General features: G+C 36.4%; 1 protein-coding gene across 1 annotated transcript; it reads left to right on the top strand.

Annotated features, from left to right (window-relative positions):
- Nucleotides 1-2,134: 2,134 nt before the first annotated feature.
- Nucleotides 2,135-16,650, top strand: LOC125074606 (UDP-glucosyltransferase 2-like). The gene is made up of 10 exons (XM_047685963.1): nt 2,135-2,255; nt 5,100-5,243; nt 9,779-9,866; nt 11,303-11,468; nt 12,255-12,449; nt 12,653-12,872; nt 13,474-13,693; nt 14,076-14,295; nt 14,919-15,022; nt 16,475-16,650. Exons 2-10 carry the CDS (start codon nt 5,103-5,105, stop codon nt 16,648-16,650), a joined length of 1,530 nt encoding a protein of 509 aa, XP_047541919.1. The 5' UTR covers nt 2,135-2,255; nt 5,100-5,102.
- The last annotated feature ends 38 nt before the right edge of the window (nt 16,651-16,688 follow it).

Below are 16,688 nucleotides of genomic sequence, written 5' to 3'. Positions count from 1 at the left end.
TGTTTGGCGAATCAGATGAGTGCTACCTAACCAGACGGTGCTCAACGCCCCTACCAAGAATATATATATATTTAGTAGATACTTTTATCCCTCCAACTGGCTAGAACAAATAAAACTAAAAAAAAAACAAAAGCGCGCGTAATCGAATTAAGCCGCCATTCTTTTGTCTATTTGGGCGCGAAAATTAAGGTCGATATTGGCGCGACTTGTAATTCGTTAAAAGTGTTTTATTTGGACTTGTAAGCTCAACTGAGAAAGTAGTTTACTCCAGTGTGTATGATTTGGTGATTTATTTATGTTACTATGACTGCTACCCGCGGCTTTGCTCGCGTAGAATATGAATATATTTACAAGTTAACTTAAAATATTACGTTAATGTAAGACCTCTTTGGATTCCACATTGGTGTGTGTTTCAGCCCTTAGGGTAGAATATTCAGAAACGCTTAAATACGTATCTACGCATTTAATCAGTAACAAAAAAATAAAATTTTACGTTTATAATTTAAAATATGACGGACTTCTATAGAAAATTTCAACCCTTATTTCACCCCCTTAGGGGTATAATATCCGGAAACATTTAAATAAATATCTACTCCTTTTTAAACAGTATAATATATCTATCTCAAATATAATATATCTCAAAAAGAAAGTTTAATGTTTCTAACATAAAAAATTACGGACTTTCATACATACTTTCATCCTTTATTTCACCCCCTTAGGAGTAAGATGCAAAAACGCTTAAATATTTATGTACTCATTTTTAATCAGTATACTAAAAACAAAGTATCTTGTTTCCAACTTAAAAAACGAGGGACTTCCATACAAACGTTCAACTCCTATTTCAAGCCCTTAGGGTTTGAATTTCCAAAATTCCCTCCTTAGTGGGTGTCATGATACGTTACTTTATAAGTGTACGGCCTAAAATGTAAATTTTATGCTTCTAGTTCTAAAAATGACAATAGTTTCAACAACTTACAACCTTTCATCCCCCTTTTACCTTACAGCATTTTTTTTTTAATTAAAAAGTAGCCTATGTCTTTTCTCAGGCTCTGAACTATGTTTGTACCATTTAAATTTCATTTAAATCGGTCCAGTTGTTTTGGCGTGAAAGCGAGACAGACAGAGTTACTTTCCCATTGAGAATATTAATAATTAGTATGGATAAATTCGAAGTTCGAACTATTTATGATTTGTTAGTAAATTGTTTAAAGTAGTTAGTAGTAGTTCTTGTTTCTTTTTATCTATATCACTTCTGCTAAATATATATACACATGTGTTCTGCTACTAACGAAAATCAAAAGTCACGATGACTCAGCCTTTATGTAACATCGCTTGACTACGATGTAATCAAATAAAATGGTACAACATTGCGCAATTTATTAATAAATATTTTAGAATTATTGTTATGTGAAGATTATATACTACAACTAGCGACCCGCCCCGACTTCGCACGGGTGCAATGCTGATACTAAATATACTACAGAATGTCTTACAACGTTCACAGTTTTTCAGTCATTAGACTGACCGCAATACAAACCGCTACGTCCGCTTAAATCTGAAATGTCTTCGAAAATATTCATTTAAATTACATGCTGTAAAGGGCCACATTGATCTATATTAAACGCACAATGTATTTAAGGTACTTTATTGGATAAGGATTAATGCTCTATTGCTTTAAATCGCCTCGAAAATAAACTGCTATTTCTCGTAAAAATTAAAGGTTAAAAAATGGTCATTTTGGCTTATACCTAAGCGATAGACATATATCATCGCGGACTTTTTTCAAGACCTTTTTAAGGTGTACAATACTGTAGTACATTATTTTGATCTATCTCGTAGAGTTCAGCCAGCGTTTGCAATGTAAGCGCAAAAAAATGTATTTATTTACGCCATCACATCAGAAACCTCTAAAATTATCAGTGTTTCTCTACTATATTGTGCATGTATTATACATACAAACCTTCCTCTGGAATCAATCTATCTATTAAAAAAAACCGCAATAAAATCCGTTGTGTAATTTTAAGGATCTCAGCATACACAGGGACAGACAGCGGTAAGCGACTTTGTTTTATGCTTTGTAATGGTGATGGCGATGATCTGTTTCATTGATAAACATTGTTCTTTTGAACGCTTCAGTAAAAATTTAAACGTGGAATCGATCGGCCGTTCGAATTTCAAATTATAAATGGAATAGTTTAAATTTGGAATGTAATTTCCTTGACTGTGTTGTTATATTAGAAAATTGTTTAAGTCGAGTGAGTACGATTTTTTTTTTATTATTTCATAATTTTTAATTTATTATAAATATTCGTGATGTGTTAAATTGACGGTTAACAAAATCAGTTATTGATTTTAGAAATACTTAATGAACGCTATCAAATAAACTAAACTTTTTAGTTGAAATTATTAAAAAAATATATAATTTTCCCGAATGAAAATCTCAGCCGTTCCTAATATTTAATTTACTGAATTTCTGTCAATATTTATTAAGAGAAGAGCATGTTTTTATCCGTCGTGCGCTATACATATCAGAGTAAAGCGATCGTGAACTCGGATGCGAGAGCAAAAAGATAACGCTATCCCTGTTTGTTACGTTGATATTTCATAAACAAATTGAAAGTTGATTGAGAGACAAATATATATTTATATTTGTTTATTCAAAGACTGACAGACGAGAAAATGAGCCACCAAACTCAAACACAAACTGAAGTTCCTTAATTCAATATAGAAGTATTATACTGACCTGAGAAGATCCGGCAAAAGAAACTCAGCGGGTTTATTTTTTGTCGATCGGTGGCTGTCGTTTTATTCCCAAGGTGTACTATTAATTATAAACTCACTAATTGTATAATAACATTTTTATTTTTTTATTTGGCTCTGGTACCTTATGTACCAGGCACCTGATGTAAAATGGTCACAACCTCCTCTAAGCGATGGCGCTGTAAGAAATATTAATAATTCCTTATATCGCCAACGCGCCACCAACCTTAAGAATAAGATATCACTTGTGCCTGTAGTTACACTGGCTCACTCGTCCTTCAAACCGGAACACAACAGTATTGAGTACTGCTTTTTGTCGGTAGGATATCTGATGAGTGGTACCTACCCAGAGGGGCTTGTTATATTGGCTTTTTATATTTATTATTATTTCCTACCGAAGGTCCCTTGGGCGAACCGGTTTATATGGTGTTCCTACCCACAAAAACCACTACGACGATCGTCCTCAACATGGATCGGAGAGGCTGCGGGATCATGTCGATATAACGCATCCACGACCCCTCCCGTGCTGTGCTAGTGGATAGTCATAGTCTTCTGATGTTCTACCAAATATTACGCAACCTATCAAGCTAGCAAGCTTGCTAGCTTGATAGGGTAATGTGCAATGTGCATGTGGGCAATGTGCTGTTTCCTCCCAAGGAGACTTTTAAGATGTAGGACTCGTCACAGATGGTCTCAGACTTGACCAGTAAGCGGATTGGAAGATTTATTGACTTTGTGTTATCAATTTTGATTTATACGGGTTTCAACTTTTTGAGGGCCTTGGCATTGTGTTTCCCTTCATGAGCCTTTTATAGCCATATCGATGCTGAAATAAGGCAGCTTGTTTCTACTTAGCGGCATTTCAAAGCCGATGACCCTTGGCTGAGAAGAAGCCGTCGCTTTTCTCCTTTATACCAATGCCCAAATTTCAGGAGACGCCATAAGTCTGGAAGGAAGCAACGTATTTTTCCCGTACCGTAATTTTTTTTAGTGGTTCTCGACTCGCTTCGAGAGACAGCCTCGACATGCTCAATACAACCGATCAAATGAAAACAACGATAATAATAATCAAAATCGGTATCGCATCGATACATGAAATAGGGCGACTTGATAACAATACCCTTCTACACTCGGACAACAAGTACGAGACCGATACCAAAAATTGTTATCTGTAGATATTTCAATACGTGTTCAAAACACTCTACATCGTAACACAGGTTAGCCGTATTTCCATACTGTACTTTTTATGATATAGGTAGGCGGATAGTCAAATGGGCCACTTGATGGTAAGTGGTCACCACCGTCCATAGACATTGGCGCTGTATGAAATATTAACCGCTCCTTACATTGCCGTCATTGAATCGGATTCAGAGCTTTGGTGGTGTTTAAGCCAGAGCAGTCATTCTCAATTGAAAGAACTTGATTAACTCAGAAATACAACGTGCATTCCTTTTCTTGCATAATTTTGTAATATTATGGTGCGTATGGTGCGCCATCTTGTTTGTTTATACTGGTTGGAAAAGAGTGTCAGTGGTAGTTGAACGGCGCTCTAGTGAAGCGTCGCGTCGATGGTAGCGCGGCGGCCATCTTGGATCGACGGTTACATTCGAGTTTTCCCGCGCACCAAGTGTGCGACGATTCGCTAATTACCGACATTATCTTTTGTAATCGATTCAGTGATTTATATGTTTTTGTGTATATGATATTTTAACTAAACGATATTTATGGCTATTGTGAAATTATCTGTGTAATTGATTTGTTTAATTAAAAACTTATCACTGAATTTGTGAATAGTAGTTTGAATATCCGCCCACTTATGATGAATAATCCTGATAGTGGCATTAAAATGTTTATATATAATAAATCAAATCAATATTCCCGCCACGAGTATCTGTCAATGTTTATGTTGACAGATTAAAAAGAAAACATTATAAATACTTTTTATTATACAAAATGACAGATACTCGAATGTAATATACAGATAAAAATAATTCGTGTAACATTTAATAATAGCTGTACCCGCGACTTCGTGCGCGTTGTTTGAATTTATGTTATTTGGATATTGTAGCGTGATTTTATTTTTATTCTATATATAATTCTAAAATAAAAGTATCCTAAGTTACTGCTTATAACATCCGCTATCTGCCAGTGAAAGTCCCGTCGAAATCGGTTCAGCCGTTCCAGAGATTAGCCGGAACAAACAGACAGACAGTTTGTTATATATATAGATTAAGTATTTAATTCTAATGTAGTCTTACACAATGGAGACATCAGAGGCTCAGCGTCATGTTCCATGACTCTATACAGAATTCTGAAATTAAAAAAAAAAACTCTTTCAGACCATGAAGTCGGTGCTAGTGTTCCTGTCAGTCATCGCCACGGCTTTTGGCTACCACATCCTATGTATTCAATCGGTGCCTTCGAAAAGCCATTACCATCTGATGAAGGGCATCGTGGATCCGCTCTTGAAAGCTGGTCATCAGGTAATTCATATTTATTTTTAGTCTGTCCCAATCGAAGAAGGATTAAAGGTAAACAAATCTTATATTGACAGATACCACGCGATTCGCTAGTAGCTCAGCTATATTTTTTTTTTTTTTTAAAAACTTTATTGACCAACAACAAAAGTTGGAACAAAAGGCGGACTTAATGCCTGAAGGCATTCTCTACCAGTCAACCTTTAGGCCAAACAGAAAGTCATGAAGGCGGTAACAATAAATTTTACAATAAATACTATAATAATAATAATAATAATGAAACAGAAACATAGATAAAATATTATATATATGCATGAGAATACACATTTATAATTAACAGAGACATAATAGAAATTTTAAAAACAGAGCGTAGTGAGAGAAAGAAGGAGAAACTTAAGAGAGGTTTTTAATAAGATGATCCTGTAAACGACGCTTGAACAATGCCTTAGTAGAAGCCTTTCTAATTTCTACCGGAAGTTTATTCCATAATCTGACAGCTTGGACGGAGAAAGCGTTAGTTAGGAAACCAGAGAAGTGACTGGGAAAAGAGAGAAGGAGAGAATCAATAGAGCGTAGCTGTCGATCGTGATTGTCAGAAAGAAATTTAAATTTATCCTTTAAGTAATCAGGGGAAAGCGGGTCAAAAAGAATAGAAAAAAGAGAACACAGTAGCCGTAAATCTCTGCGTTGGCGGATAGGGAGCCATTTGAGTTCGGCTCGACAGTGGGAAATGTGGTCGAATTTTCGAAGGCAGAAGATGAAACGCAGGGAATTATTTATGAGGCGATCGAGTTTGTTTAAAAAAAATTCATTGAGATCGACATAACACACATCAGCGTAATCGATGATCGGATATATAAGGGCTTGCACTAGCAAAACTTTGGTTTTAATAGGGAGAAAATTTCTTAATCTATTGAGACACCTTAAGGTGGCGGTAACCGAGCGACTAACTTCATTAATATGCACCTTCCAGCTCAAAGTTGAATCAATGTGCAGTCCGAGATCTTTAACATTTTGAGAGTAAGGTATGATATTGTTATTAAACACGATATTTGGCAAAGAAGAAATATCGCACTTGGAAATGATACGCGAACTACCAACAATGATCGCCTGACACTTAGCTGGATTTACCATGATACCATATTTATTAGACCAGTTATATATGTAAGTAAGGTTTTGATTAATTTTATTTACAGCTGAATCGATATCCTCCAACTTAGTATGAATATAGAGTTGCAGATCATCGGCGTAGAAATGGTAAGAACAGTCGATGTTATAAGTAAGAAAATTTATAAAAATAGAAAAAATAATAGGAGAAAGGATGCCACCCTGCGGCACGCCAGCAGATAGGTCAAGCCACCCGGAAAGACATTGATCCAGCCTGACCGCTTGCTGGCGGCCGCGAAGATATGAGGAGAACCACTCCAGAGCTGATGAAGAAAAGTTTAAATGCTTAAAAATGGCAAGAACAATATCATGATCTACCAAGTTAAACGCGTTGGAAAAATCAATAAGGACCAGTATGGTGATCAATCTATTCTCCATACCAATCCGAATATCCTCAGTTACTTTGAGAAGAGCAGTAGCTGTACTATGGCCTGGTCGGAAACCTGACTGATATGAGCTGAGAATATTATTGTTATAAACAAAGGAAGAGACTTGTTGGTAAATACTTAATTCTAAGACTTTTGACAAGAAAGGAAGAATGGAAATGGGTCTGTAGTGATTTAACTGGGAGGGGTTGGAAACTTTAGGAAGAGGAATAACATAAGCTCTACGCCATAGTACAAGGAACTCTCCTGATGAAATAGAAAAATTTACAATGTGAGTTATAGCTGGCAGTAAATAGTCTAGAATAGATGTTATCATATATCGATTAATGCCATCAACACCAGTAGCATTCGATGTGATTGACAGTATAATTTTACGAATTTCTTCATCAGACACTGGAGAAAGAACGAAGTCGTTAAAAGAAGGAGAGGCCATGGATTCAATTTCTGAAATAGTACGTAATTTAATATTAGGACATAATAGAGTAGAAGAAGAAAAATGTGAGTTTAAACTATCAGGAGACAATGAAGGCACAGAAAATTTATTGTTACGCTTATTTATGCCTAATGTTTGTAGAAACTTCCATATTGAGGCCACAGACGAGTTACTTACGTTAATATGACAATAGTGGCGTTTGGCTGTTCTTACCATCAAGTTACACCGGTTGCGAGCAGCCTTATATAATTCCCAATTTTCTTTGCACCTGTCATGTTTATATTTGCGGAAAGCACGATCACGACGAGACATAGCCATACGCACCCCTTTAGTAATCCAAGGAGCGGGCGGTCTTCTTATCTTGACAGGACACATTGGTGCATGTTTATCAAAAAGTGATGAAATGGATGTATTGAAGTGAGAAACTTTATCATTAATTGTTGATGAATTATACACTAAAGACATGTCAAGCGATTCTGCATCATTTTTTAAGTTTTCTAAGTTAATTTTAGCAAGATTGCGCATCCACACTGTAGGAGGTTTAATTTTAGGAGGCTTAAGCTTGTAGGACACATATAAAAGATCGTGACGAGAGAATCCGGGAGCTGATAATTGACCATATTTAATGACATTATTTGTTGAGGAGACAATAATAACATCCAACCAAGTATCAGGCGAGTCAAAGTTATGATGTGTAGCTCCAGAAGGGAGAATGTTGAAATTAATAGAATTTAAGAGGCTAGAAAGTTTTAAAGAACGTGGAGTCATTTTTAACATATCTGTATTCAGATCGCCCATGATTACATGATGTGTGTAATCCGATGAAAGGGACTCAAGGACAGGTTCAAGTGAAGAGAAATAGTCAACAGCAGGAGGGCAGTAAATAACTCCAAGGACCACTTTCACACCCCTGAGACGGATTTCAATGAATAAAAATTCAGCAGAGAACGAGAATGAAGAAGGAGATGAAAAAATAATATTATAGGGAATCTCAGAGCGTAGGTAAATAGCCACACCTCCGCCACCTTTGCCTATACGGTCGTTCCGAATTAGCACAAAACCAGGAAGACTGTATAAGCAAGAACTAAGAGAAGGTTTTAACCAACTTTCGGATATTAAAATGGCGTCTGCAGGGGCATTGGAAAAGGCTTCAAGAAAATCAGGAAAATGAGAAGGTAAGCTTTGAGCGTTAATATGACATACATTAAAAAAGTGAGGAGAATTGAGAAAAGAACTACTAAGCAAGGACCCAAGCGTTTCAGGAACATGGAAAGAATCATCGTCTACGTCAGAGGAACAACTAAAATACTTGTGAAATACTAGCAGCTCTTGAACAATATATGTTTATTTATAAAACAACAACATGCCACTAAACGACTCATATCCACTTTAATTCTTTTAAAATTATAAGCATGAACTTTCATTAAACGCCAAGTTTTCGAGTGTTTGGTAATAATAATCACATATATGTATGTCGAAGCATCGAAAAGTTTAATTAAGATATGTTTATTTTTCATCGTATATGCTGGCAACGTCAGTGTGACGTAGAGAAAACGTAACAGCCGAAAGTGTCATAGGTGATGGAATATCGAAAAGAGATATATTACAATATTATTACAAATAGAAAATAAAATGATATTTTTTAAAAATATTATAACGGCGGCCAACAGACATTTTCCTTCTAGGACAGGCAAACGCTAGATATTCGGACAGCTAAGCGGATAGACGAGTACCGCCGACCGTCGTTCTTATATATCCGGTCGCAGTGTTGCTATTTGTGACTTTAATTTTCTTCTAACAATATATAATATAATATTTCGGATATCATCAAGTCTGATAATGAGTTGACGCCTAACCCCTTCGATATATATATCTTGGAATATATATGTTACAGTAAAAGCTCGAACTACGGTAAATCCTGAAATTTTCCAGTAAAACCTAAGATTTACCAATAATTTATGGTACCACCTTTCACTTGGTAAAACCTTAGGATTTAGACTAAGACTAGTTGAAAAAATCATGTCATAACGTGTTATAAAATAATATCCGAAATGAAAATAATTTAAATAAGTTAGGATTAGTTTTTTAATTACTATCGTTTGATACTTATGTAATAATATGTAGAAAAAGTTCATTAGTATATATGTTGTCTTGGGTCTGTTTGTTTGTGGTGCCGTCGTTACGTCTAATTTTCCATAACACAAATGATAGATACTTACATTGGGATCAGAGTAATGTATGTGATGTTGTCCAATATGTACCTCTAAGGTTTTGACTAATTGTTCATTGAAATAAATTATTAAGATTTACTCATTGTTTTATGCCTAAAACCAACATCTATCAGCTAACAGCGGCAAAAACTAGCATATACTGAATTCGAATGGTAAAAGTGCGAAAAAATCGTCCCATTTTCAGAAATACTTAGGCGTAAGTATTTCTGAAAATGGGAATACCTACTCATGTCGGTAAATCCTAAGACTTACTCTTAAATCTTAAGATGTATAATATATGTTATGTTCGAGCTTTTACAAGTAACATATATATTTATTTTTCAGATAACATTCATAGCACACTTCCCCGAATCGAAACCAGTGAAAAACTTGAAGTACATTGATATTAGTCACATAAAGATGCCAACCGAAGGTGAGTCGTAATAATGAACTAGTACATAACATAGGACTTGGTAAACTTTGGCTTTGTGCTTGGGTAGCTCACTATCATCTAGTGGTTTGGCACCATCCACTCGTCAAATATTCTATAGCCTAGTAGGTATAATTGGCATTGTTGTGTTCCGGTTTGAAGGGAGAGTGCCAGTGTAACTACAGGGCATTTTTATATAGTTAATATTTCGACTCCACCACCGTGTCAGAAAGCAACGAGAAGAAACGGCAAGAAACTCGTAAGAAAGTACCAAGATTCTACTTCCCCTCGGGTCGTTTTAAATTGCCATCCCAGACTATCCTAAGATCCTAAAATCCTTATACATACACAAAGTAGTGGTCTGCGATAACTGCGGAATCACAAAACGGTTGAGAAGGTATTTAATAGGAGATATATTAATAGGAGGTATAGATAATAATTTAATATAAATATGTTGAGGATGCAAATTTTTTCACATCCGCAGCATCCTTGGATGTGAAAAAATGCGGATGCGGAATTTGTGAAATAGTTTTAATTCTTCTCGGTGGACGCTCCACCATTTTAGAGAATTTTCATCAACATTGAACCCATTTTTCATTGCGCCATGTGCCATTTCATTTTGTGCCGGTGGTTTCACTGTAATTCACTTGTCACTAAATAGTATAAAACAAAGTCGCATGAAGCTGCCTGTCTGTCCCTGTGTATGCTTAGATCTTTAAAATTACACAACGGATTTCATTGCGGTTTTTTTAAATAGATAGTTTGATTCAAGAGGAAGGTTTATATGTATAATACTTGCACAAGTACAGAAACACTGATAATTTTAGAGATTTCTGAAATGATGTCATCAGTAAACACATTTTTTGCGCTTACGTTGTAAACGCTGGCTGAACCCTACAAAATAGATCAAAATAATATATTACAGTATTGTTTACCTTAAAAAGGTCATCAAAAAAATCCGGAATGATACATGTCTATCTCTTAGGGATAACCCACAATAACCATTTTTTATCCTTTACTTTTTACGAGATATAATGGCGATTTAAAGCAATACAGTATTAATCCTTATCCAATTAAGTACTTTAAATTTATTATGAAAGTAATATAGCCCTGTACAGAATATTTTCAGAAGCGTATATTCGCAACATCCCTAGTATTGAATCTTAAAAACACATCGGCTCTGTTTATTCTTACAATTATCGAAGTATCAGTTCCTGTAGCTGCCTGTCTTACCGTGCGAAATCGTCTTAACCAAAAGTAGTAAAGGATGTTAGGGAGTTAGGAGTTAGGGAGGCACCACTACCTTCCTGTCCTTCTAAAGTGCGCAGCGTGTGCGCATGAGGCGATAGAACTGTCTATAATTACTTACTTTTCAGGCGCTGAATAATATTCTGCTCGAAACGTTGTCACGCATCATTTAATTTCTACTGACTTTTCAGCTGAAGATTGGACAGATAAATCAAAGCAAAGCGTAGCGGTAGTCAAGGAGCTCGCGAGGAACTTATTTAGGGATTTAATAGTAACTCCAGAAGTCAGGGAGGCGTTGCTCAAGGAAAAATTTGATGCGGTTGTGACGGAGTGGTTCTTCTCGGATACTGATATTGGGTATGTTCTGTTGCGGCCCGTAATGCTCAAAATGCGGAACTCTGCCTGCTGGTGAATCGTTGAACGATGACCTTGGCTATTTTAAAATATCCAAGAAGTAGGGAAGAATTTTAATTTGAACATCGTCATCTTTGTTTACTTTTGCCCAGATAACGTTTGGTCGATAGGCGTGGATATTAATCGTTGATCTAAGGTTTTGATGCAGGCAAAACGCGTAGTTTTTAGAACACTCCACGCAACTTTTCTCTCGCTTTCTCTTTCAATCTGTCTCTTTCTTTTATATATATATAATAGTAATAATAAAACTAAATCTAATGTTATATAATAATATTTAAAGTTATTTTTTGTTATTGTTTTTAATCACAAGTGAGTCACATTGAATTATTATCAAACGTTAAGTGGTACATGACACACACAATGTTTAATTTCATCGTGCATTTTATGTAATAATTACTATAAAGCGAATGAAATTTCGTTCCTACCGGGTGACCCACGGATCTTATCACTGGAGCTTCCCTAAATAATAAAAATGAAACGAATATTTTTCTTTTCCAACTCTTTTCCTTTTCCAAACTCCGGACTACTACTGAGAATTTTCTGACACGCCCAAAAACTTTTAATTGGCTCGACATGAACTTCGAAGCCTGGACTATTTGTAGCTCTTACTAAATAGGCTCGCCCACGAGACGGCGATGACCATAATGTTCATTTGATTTGATATTCATACTTGTGAAATTTTGTAAGCGCCAATTTGTATTTTTTTTAAGTATATTTTTTATTGTCCAGATATGCAGCCGTTCAGCAAGTACCATGGATTCTCCTCAGCGGTTTAGCGATGCACTCGCATGTGGAAAGCTTGGTGGACACAGTTAGATCCGTGCCCACGATACCAGCCTTTTTTATTGACTCACCCATACCCATGAACTTTTGGAGCCGCATCCAAAATACTTTATTGTATTTGGTGATGTCTACAGGATCATTGTAAGTATTCTGTTATGTTAAACTATACGTGTTTTACTTAACTATCAGCGCTGAAGTCATTGAATATTCTACCGCCAAGAACAATAATTTATATCATCGTGTTCCGGTTTGAAGGATGAGTCAGCCATTAGAACTACACGCACAAGGGGCATAATATAATTTCTCTTATAATGCTAATTTATTGATTAAAATATTTCTTCCAGATTGGACTACTCAATTTTAAAGTCCGACTATGAAACATACTTCTCCCCCTTCGCAAAAGCCCGAGGAGTAACCCTTCCTCCTTTCAACGAAGCCATCCACGACATCTCCATACTCTTCGTCAACTCGCATCCTTCTTTCTCACCAGCTCAGAGTCTACCACCTAACGTTGTTGAAATTGGAGGATATCACATCCCTGAAGAAATACCCCCACTACCAAAGGTAAAGGATATATTAGCTTGTTTATATACGTCAAATAGCAAAGCTTTGAATCGTCTTATTCGGGTTTACCAAAGAACTTCAAGTATGCTAGTACAAGAGACCTTACTTCCCATGGATGGTGTATTGTATATACGAAATACTTTCTTGGAATGCATTTTTTATAGAGCTTATTAGCATTGGTGATTATAAACATCTTTTCCCATTAGTTCAGCTTTTAAAAGTCCTACTTTAAAATGCGAAAGGTTATATGGATTGATGGATTTTGGAACTCTTTCGCGCAGAAACTTCTAAAACTGATTAATGGATGAAAGTTGTAATAGCGATAGCTCGGCATAAATAGTTATCAGTGACAGTCCATGTATACCCTATACATGGACTGTTGCTGTTAGCCATTGTGCCTTGAAACTGATGGTTAACAAAATCATTTATAATTTACGAAAACTAATTAAAGTAATGTGTTCTATTTGGTGTTACAAACCGTTCTGATAGCCTTAAAATGAGCACCGTCTTTAACACAAAAGCATTCGGGTGTCATATCAGTGTCCTCTGGTGATCTCCTCTCCCCCACAAAGATTTTTGAGAGTCTGTTTCAAAATTTCAGGATCTCCAAGATATTCTGGACTCCTCCCCACAGGGTTTGATATTATTCAGCATGGGATCAATCATCAAGTCCAAAGCACTAGCTGAACATACTAGACGAGACCTGATCAAAGTCTTTGGTGAACTGCCCTATACCGTGCTTTGGAAATTCGACGAAAATATCGAAGGTCTGCCAAAGAACATCCACATTAGATCCTGGATGCCACAAACCAGTATTCTTGGTGAGTTATCCAAATGTTGTGTATGCTATTGGTACAGCCTTTGGGAATATAATAATTAATTGAATATATAATTAAATGTATAAGTAGCATTACTTATTGATGGTCAAAGTAAAAACTACCACGTTTCGGAAAAGAAAGAACCCTGACCTGTAAAGGCAGAATTGTAAAATTATATCATCTTAAATTGTTTCCAACTTCGACGGTGCCAGAATGATCTGACCTCAAACGAGATACGTATTCTAATGCCTTAGGTTGTCTCCCAACATCATTCTTGAGTCGAGTACTCGCCGACCCAATAATATTTGCAAAACCATTTCGAAAATTAATTGATTTTATAACTACAATAATGACATAAGGGACATGTTGCCATTCTATCTTACAGCTCACAAAAATGTGAAGCTCTTCATCACTCACGGTGGTCTCCTGAGTACTCAAGAGGCGCTCCGGTTCGGGGTCCCCATCATTGCCATCCCCGTGTTCGGAGACCAGCCCTCCAACGCGCAGAAATCTGTGCAAGGAGGACACGCATTGATGATAGACTTCTCGCCAGAAATGGGGGGACCGCTGAAAGACGCCCTGAAAGAAATGCTGAGCAACGACAGGTGACGTAACTACTTATCTATTTACATATAATTTAAACGAAATAGACTGCATCTTATGTCTAGTGGCATATGCCAAGCATGCAGCTATTCAACAAACTTGTATACTGTTAAAAAGTATCTTGCAATTTCAATATTAAGAATTTTCTGCTGGAAACAATCCATTTCTGCACAACGCTAATATTTTCAAATAGATCTACGCATGTTTATTGGAGTATCATGGTTGAGTATTGTATATTAGGGCCAACGCCCTGACTCTGCCTTAGAGTGAACCCTTTTGGGCTCGAGAGTGACGTTCGTCCTATGGGTGTCTCCAATGAGATCGCACCTCGGCTCAGAACGTAGTCGGTGGGGTGTTTATTGGAATTTTCCATAGTGCTATATAAAATAATTTGCGAATCTTGCCATCGCGATGTAGAAATGTCTACGATTTGACATAACGCCATCTAGCATTCATAAGTCGAAATATATACTAATCACGGGTATAACTTTCCTCTTCAATTCTTCACCAAAATGAAGGTTTTGGTACCACACATAATTTTTGTGACCCCACGCTTTGCATGATAAGTATACGCATTCTATCCTCTACACCGTCTATAATTAATAAATTATTAATATCATAACAGATACTACAAACGAGCGAAGTACCTGTCTCGACTGTTCACTGACCGACCTGTGAACACCACTCACCTCATACAGCACTACGTGAGACACGCCATCGAGACCAAAGGTACATGTCTTTATAAGAATCCGTAGTTTAGTTTATTTAAAAATGAATATTATTATCAGATTCTTTGAAAAAAGCGATCATCTGAGGTTCTTGCTAATAAAAAAATATATTTTATAAGGTACAGTATATTCCAATCGAAGGCAGAATAAAGATAAACAAACTATACATTTACGAATTCCATGCGATTTGTTAACAGCTCAGCTATATTGTGAGCAAGACAAGCAGTTCTTGATTAATACAACACTAAGCTTCTGTATGCTCAATAATTTTAAAACAGTTTCGTCGACGTTCAAAACGCCATATTTTCGCAAATCCATAGTGAATATCAAAGATTAATCGAGCTCTTGACCAATGATATCGCGTCAATTTGCTGTCAAATATTGTTTATTTGGCTTTTGTCTTCTTGTGGTTGGAATAGGCGTACATTAGGCGTTGTACGTTATTTTATCACACAATGTACCAGCTTCCACCACAAGGCAAAGTAGCAGTGAGGAGAGAGGTTAGGTATATAACTAATCAGATATCGAGCATATCGACCATATCGAGCAATGTGAGCATCTCGCTCAGATATGGACAAGATGATGTGATTACGATGTCATCTTGACTGATTTCGGTCACTGTTGTTATAAATGTTGTAGTTGGTTAAGCCAATATACAACAAGATTAACAGCCTTTAAATTTCCCACTGCTGGTCTAAGGCGAAGGTTTTAGCATATTCCACCACGCTCCAATTCAGGTTGGTGGATACATATGTGTAAGAATTTCGTTGAAATTAGACACATGCAGATTTTCTCGCGATGTTTCAATTCGCCGCCGAGCACGAGATGAAATTATAAACACAAATTAAGCACATGGAAATTTAGTGGGTCGTGTTCTAACCACTGTGCCATCTCGGCTCTTCGAACTCTTCAAACTCTTCGGCTCGGCTTGAACCAACTACGCAGGACACATTATAGTCCACAAGTATGTGTGCAAACGCAGGTGCACTCTCTTTTCTGTCGCTCACATAATCCGATGGGACGGCAAATCCGACCCGACCGGAAAGAGTTCAGACCAACGGCTTTACGTATTTTTTGATGCACGACAATGTACACACTGCCAACTGTCCTGACTCCGAGACTGTTACTGAGATTTTTTCGATAGAATAACAAAATAACTTGTCATAGTACCGATCTGGGTTTTGAACCTGGGATGCAACCTTATGATTAGCCATTATGCCAACGAAACAGAAATGGGCAGGGTACCTAACACCCCCCTACCTATGTACCCGAACATCGATTGGTTAATATTTCTGGTACTAAGTAATATCTGCACCTGTTTTTTACTATTTCTCATAACATCTACCTTCCTGTTATGCATGAAACTATTAACTTTACTTTTCTAATAATTATTAATACAAGTCAATGTGTCGTTTTTTATTTTTTTATTTATAGTTGCTATTTTAATTTTCAGGCGCTCACCATCTCCGCTCCAAGGCGCTCCTCTACTCGTGGTACGAGCTGTGGATGCTGGACCAGGTTGCTTTCCTTCTCGTCATACTGTACATAATATACAGAGTGTTTAAGAAGATCGTCGGTTGTTTTAAGAGAGATAAAAGTATCAAAAACAAGAAAGAGAAACGACATTAAGAATAGTTTATTTAAATAAAGATTTTTTATTATTATTT

The sequence above is a fragment of the Vanessa atalanta genome, chromosome 28 (genome assembly GCF_905147765.1).
Source record: "Vanessa atalanta chromosome 28, ilVanAtal1.2, whole genome shotgun sequence".
NCBI lineage: Eukaryota > Metazoa > Arthropoda > Insecta > Lepidoptera > Nymphalidae > Vanessa > Vanessa atalanta.
Note: the sequence above shows the minus strand (reverse complement) of the source record. Positions and strands in the feature narration are given on the sequence as shown.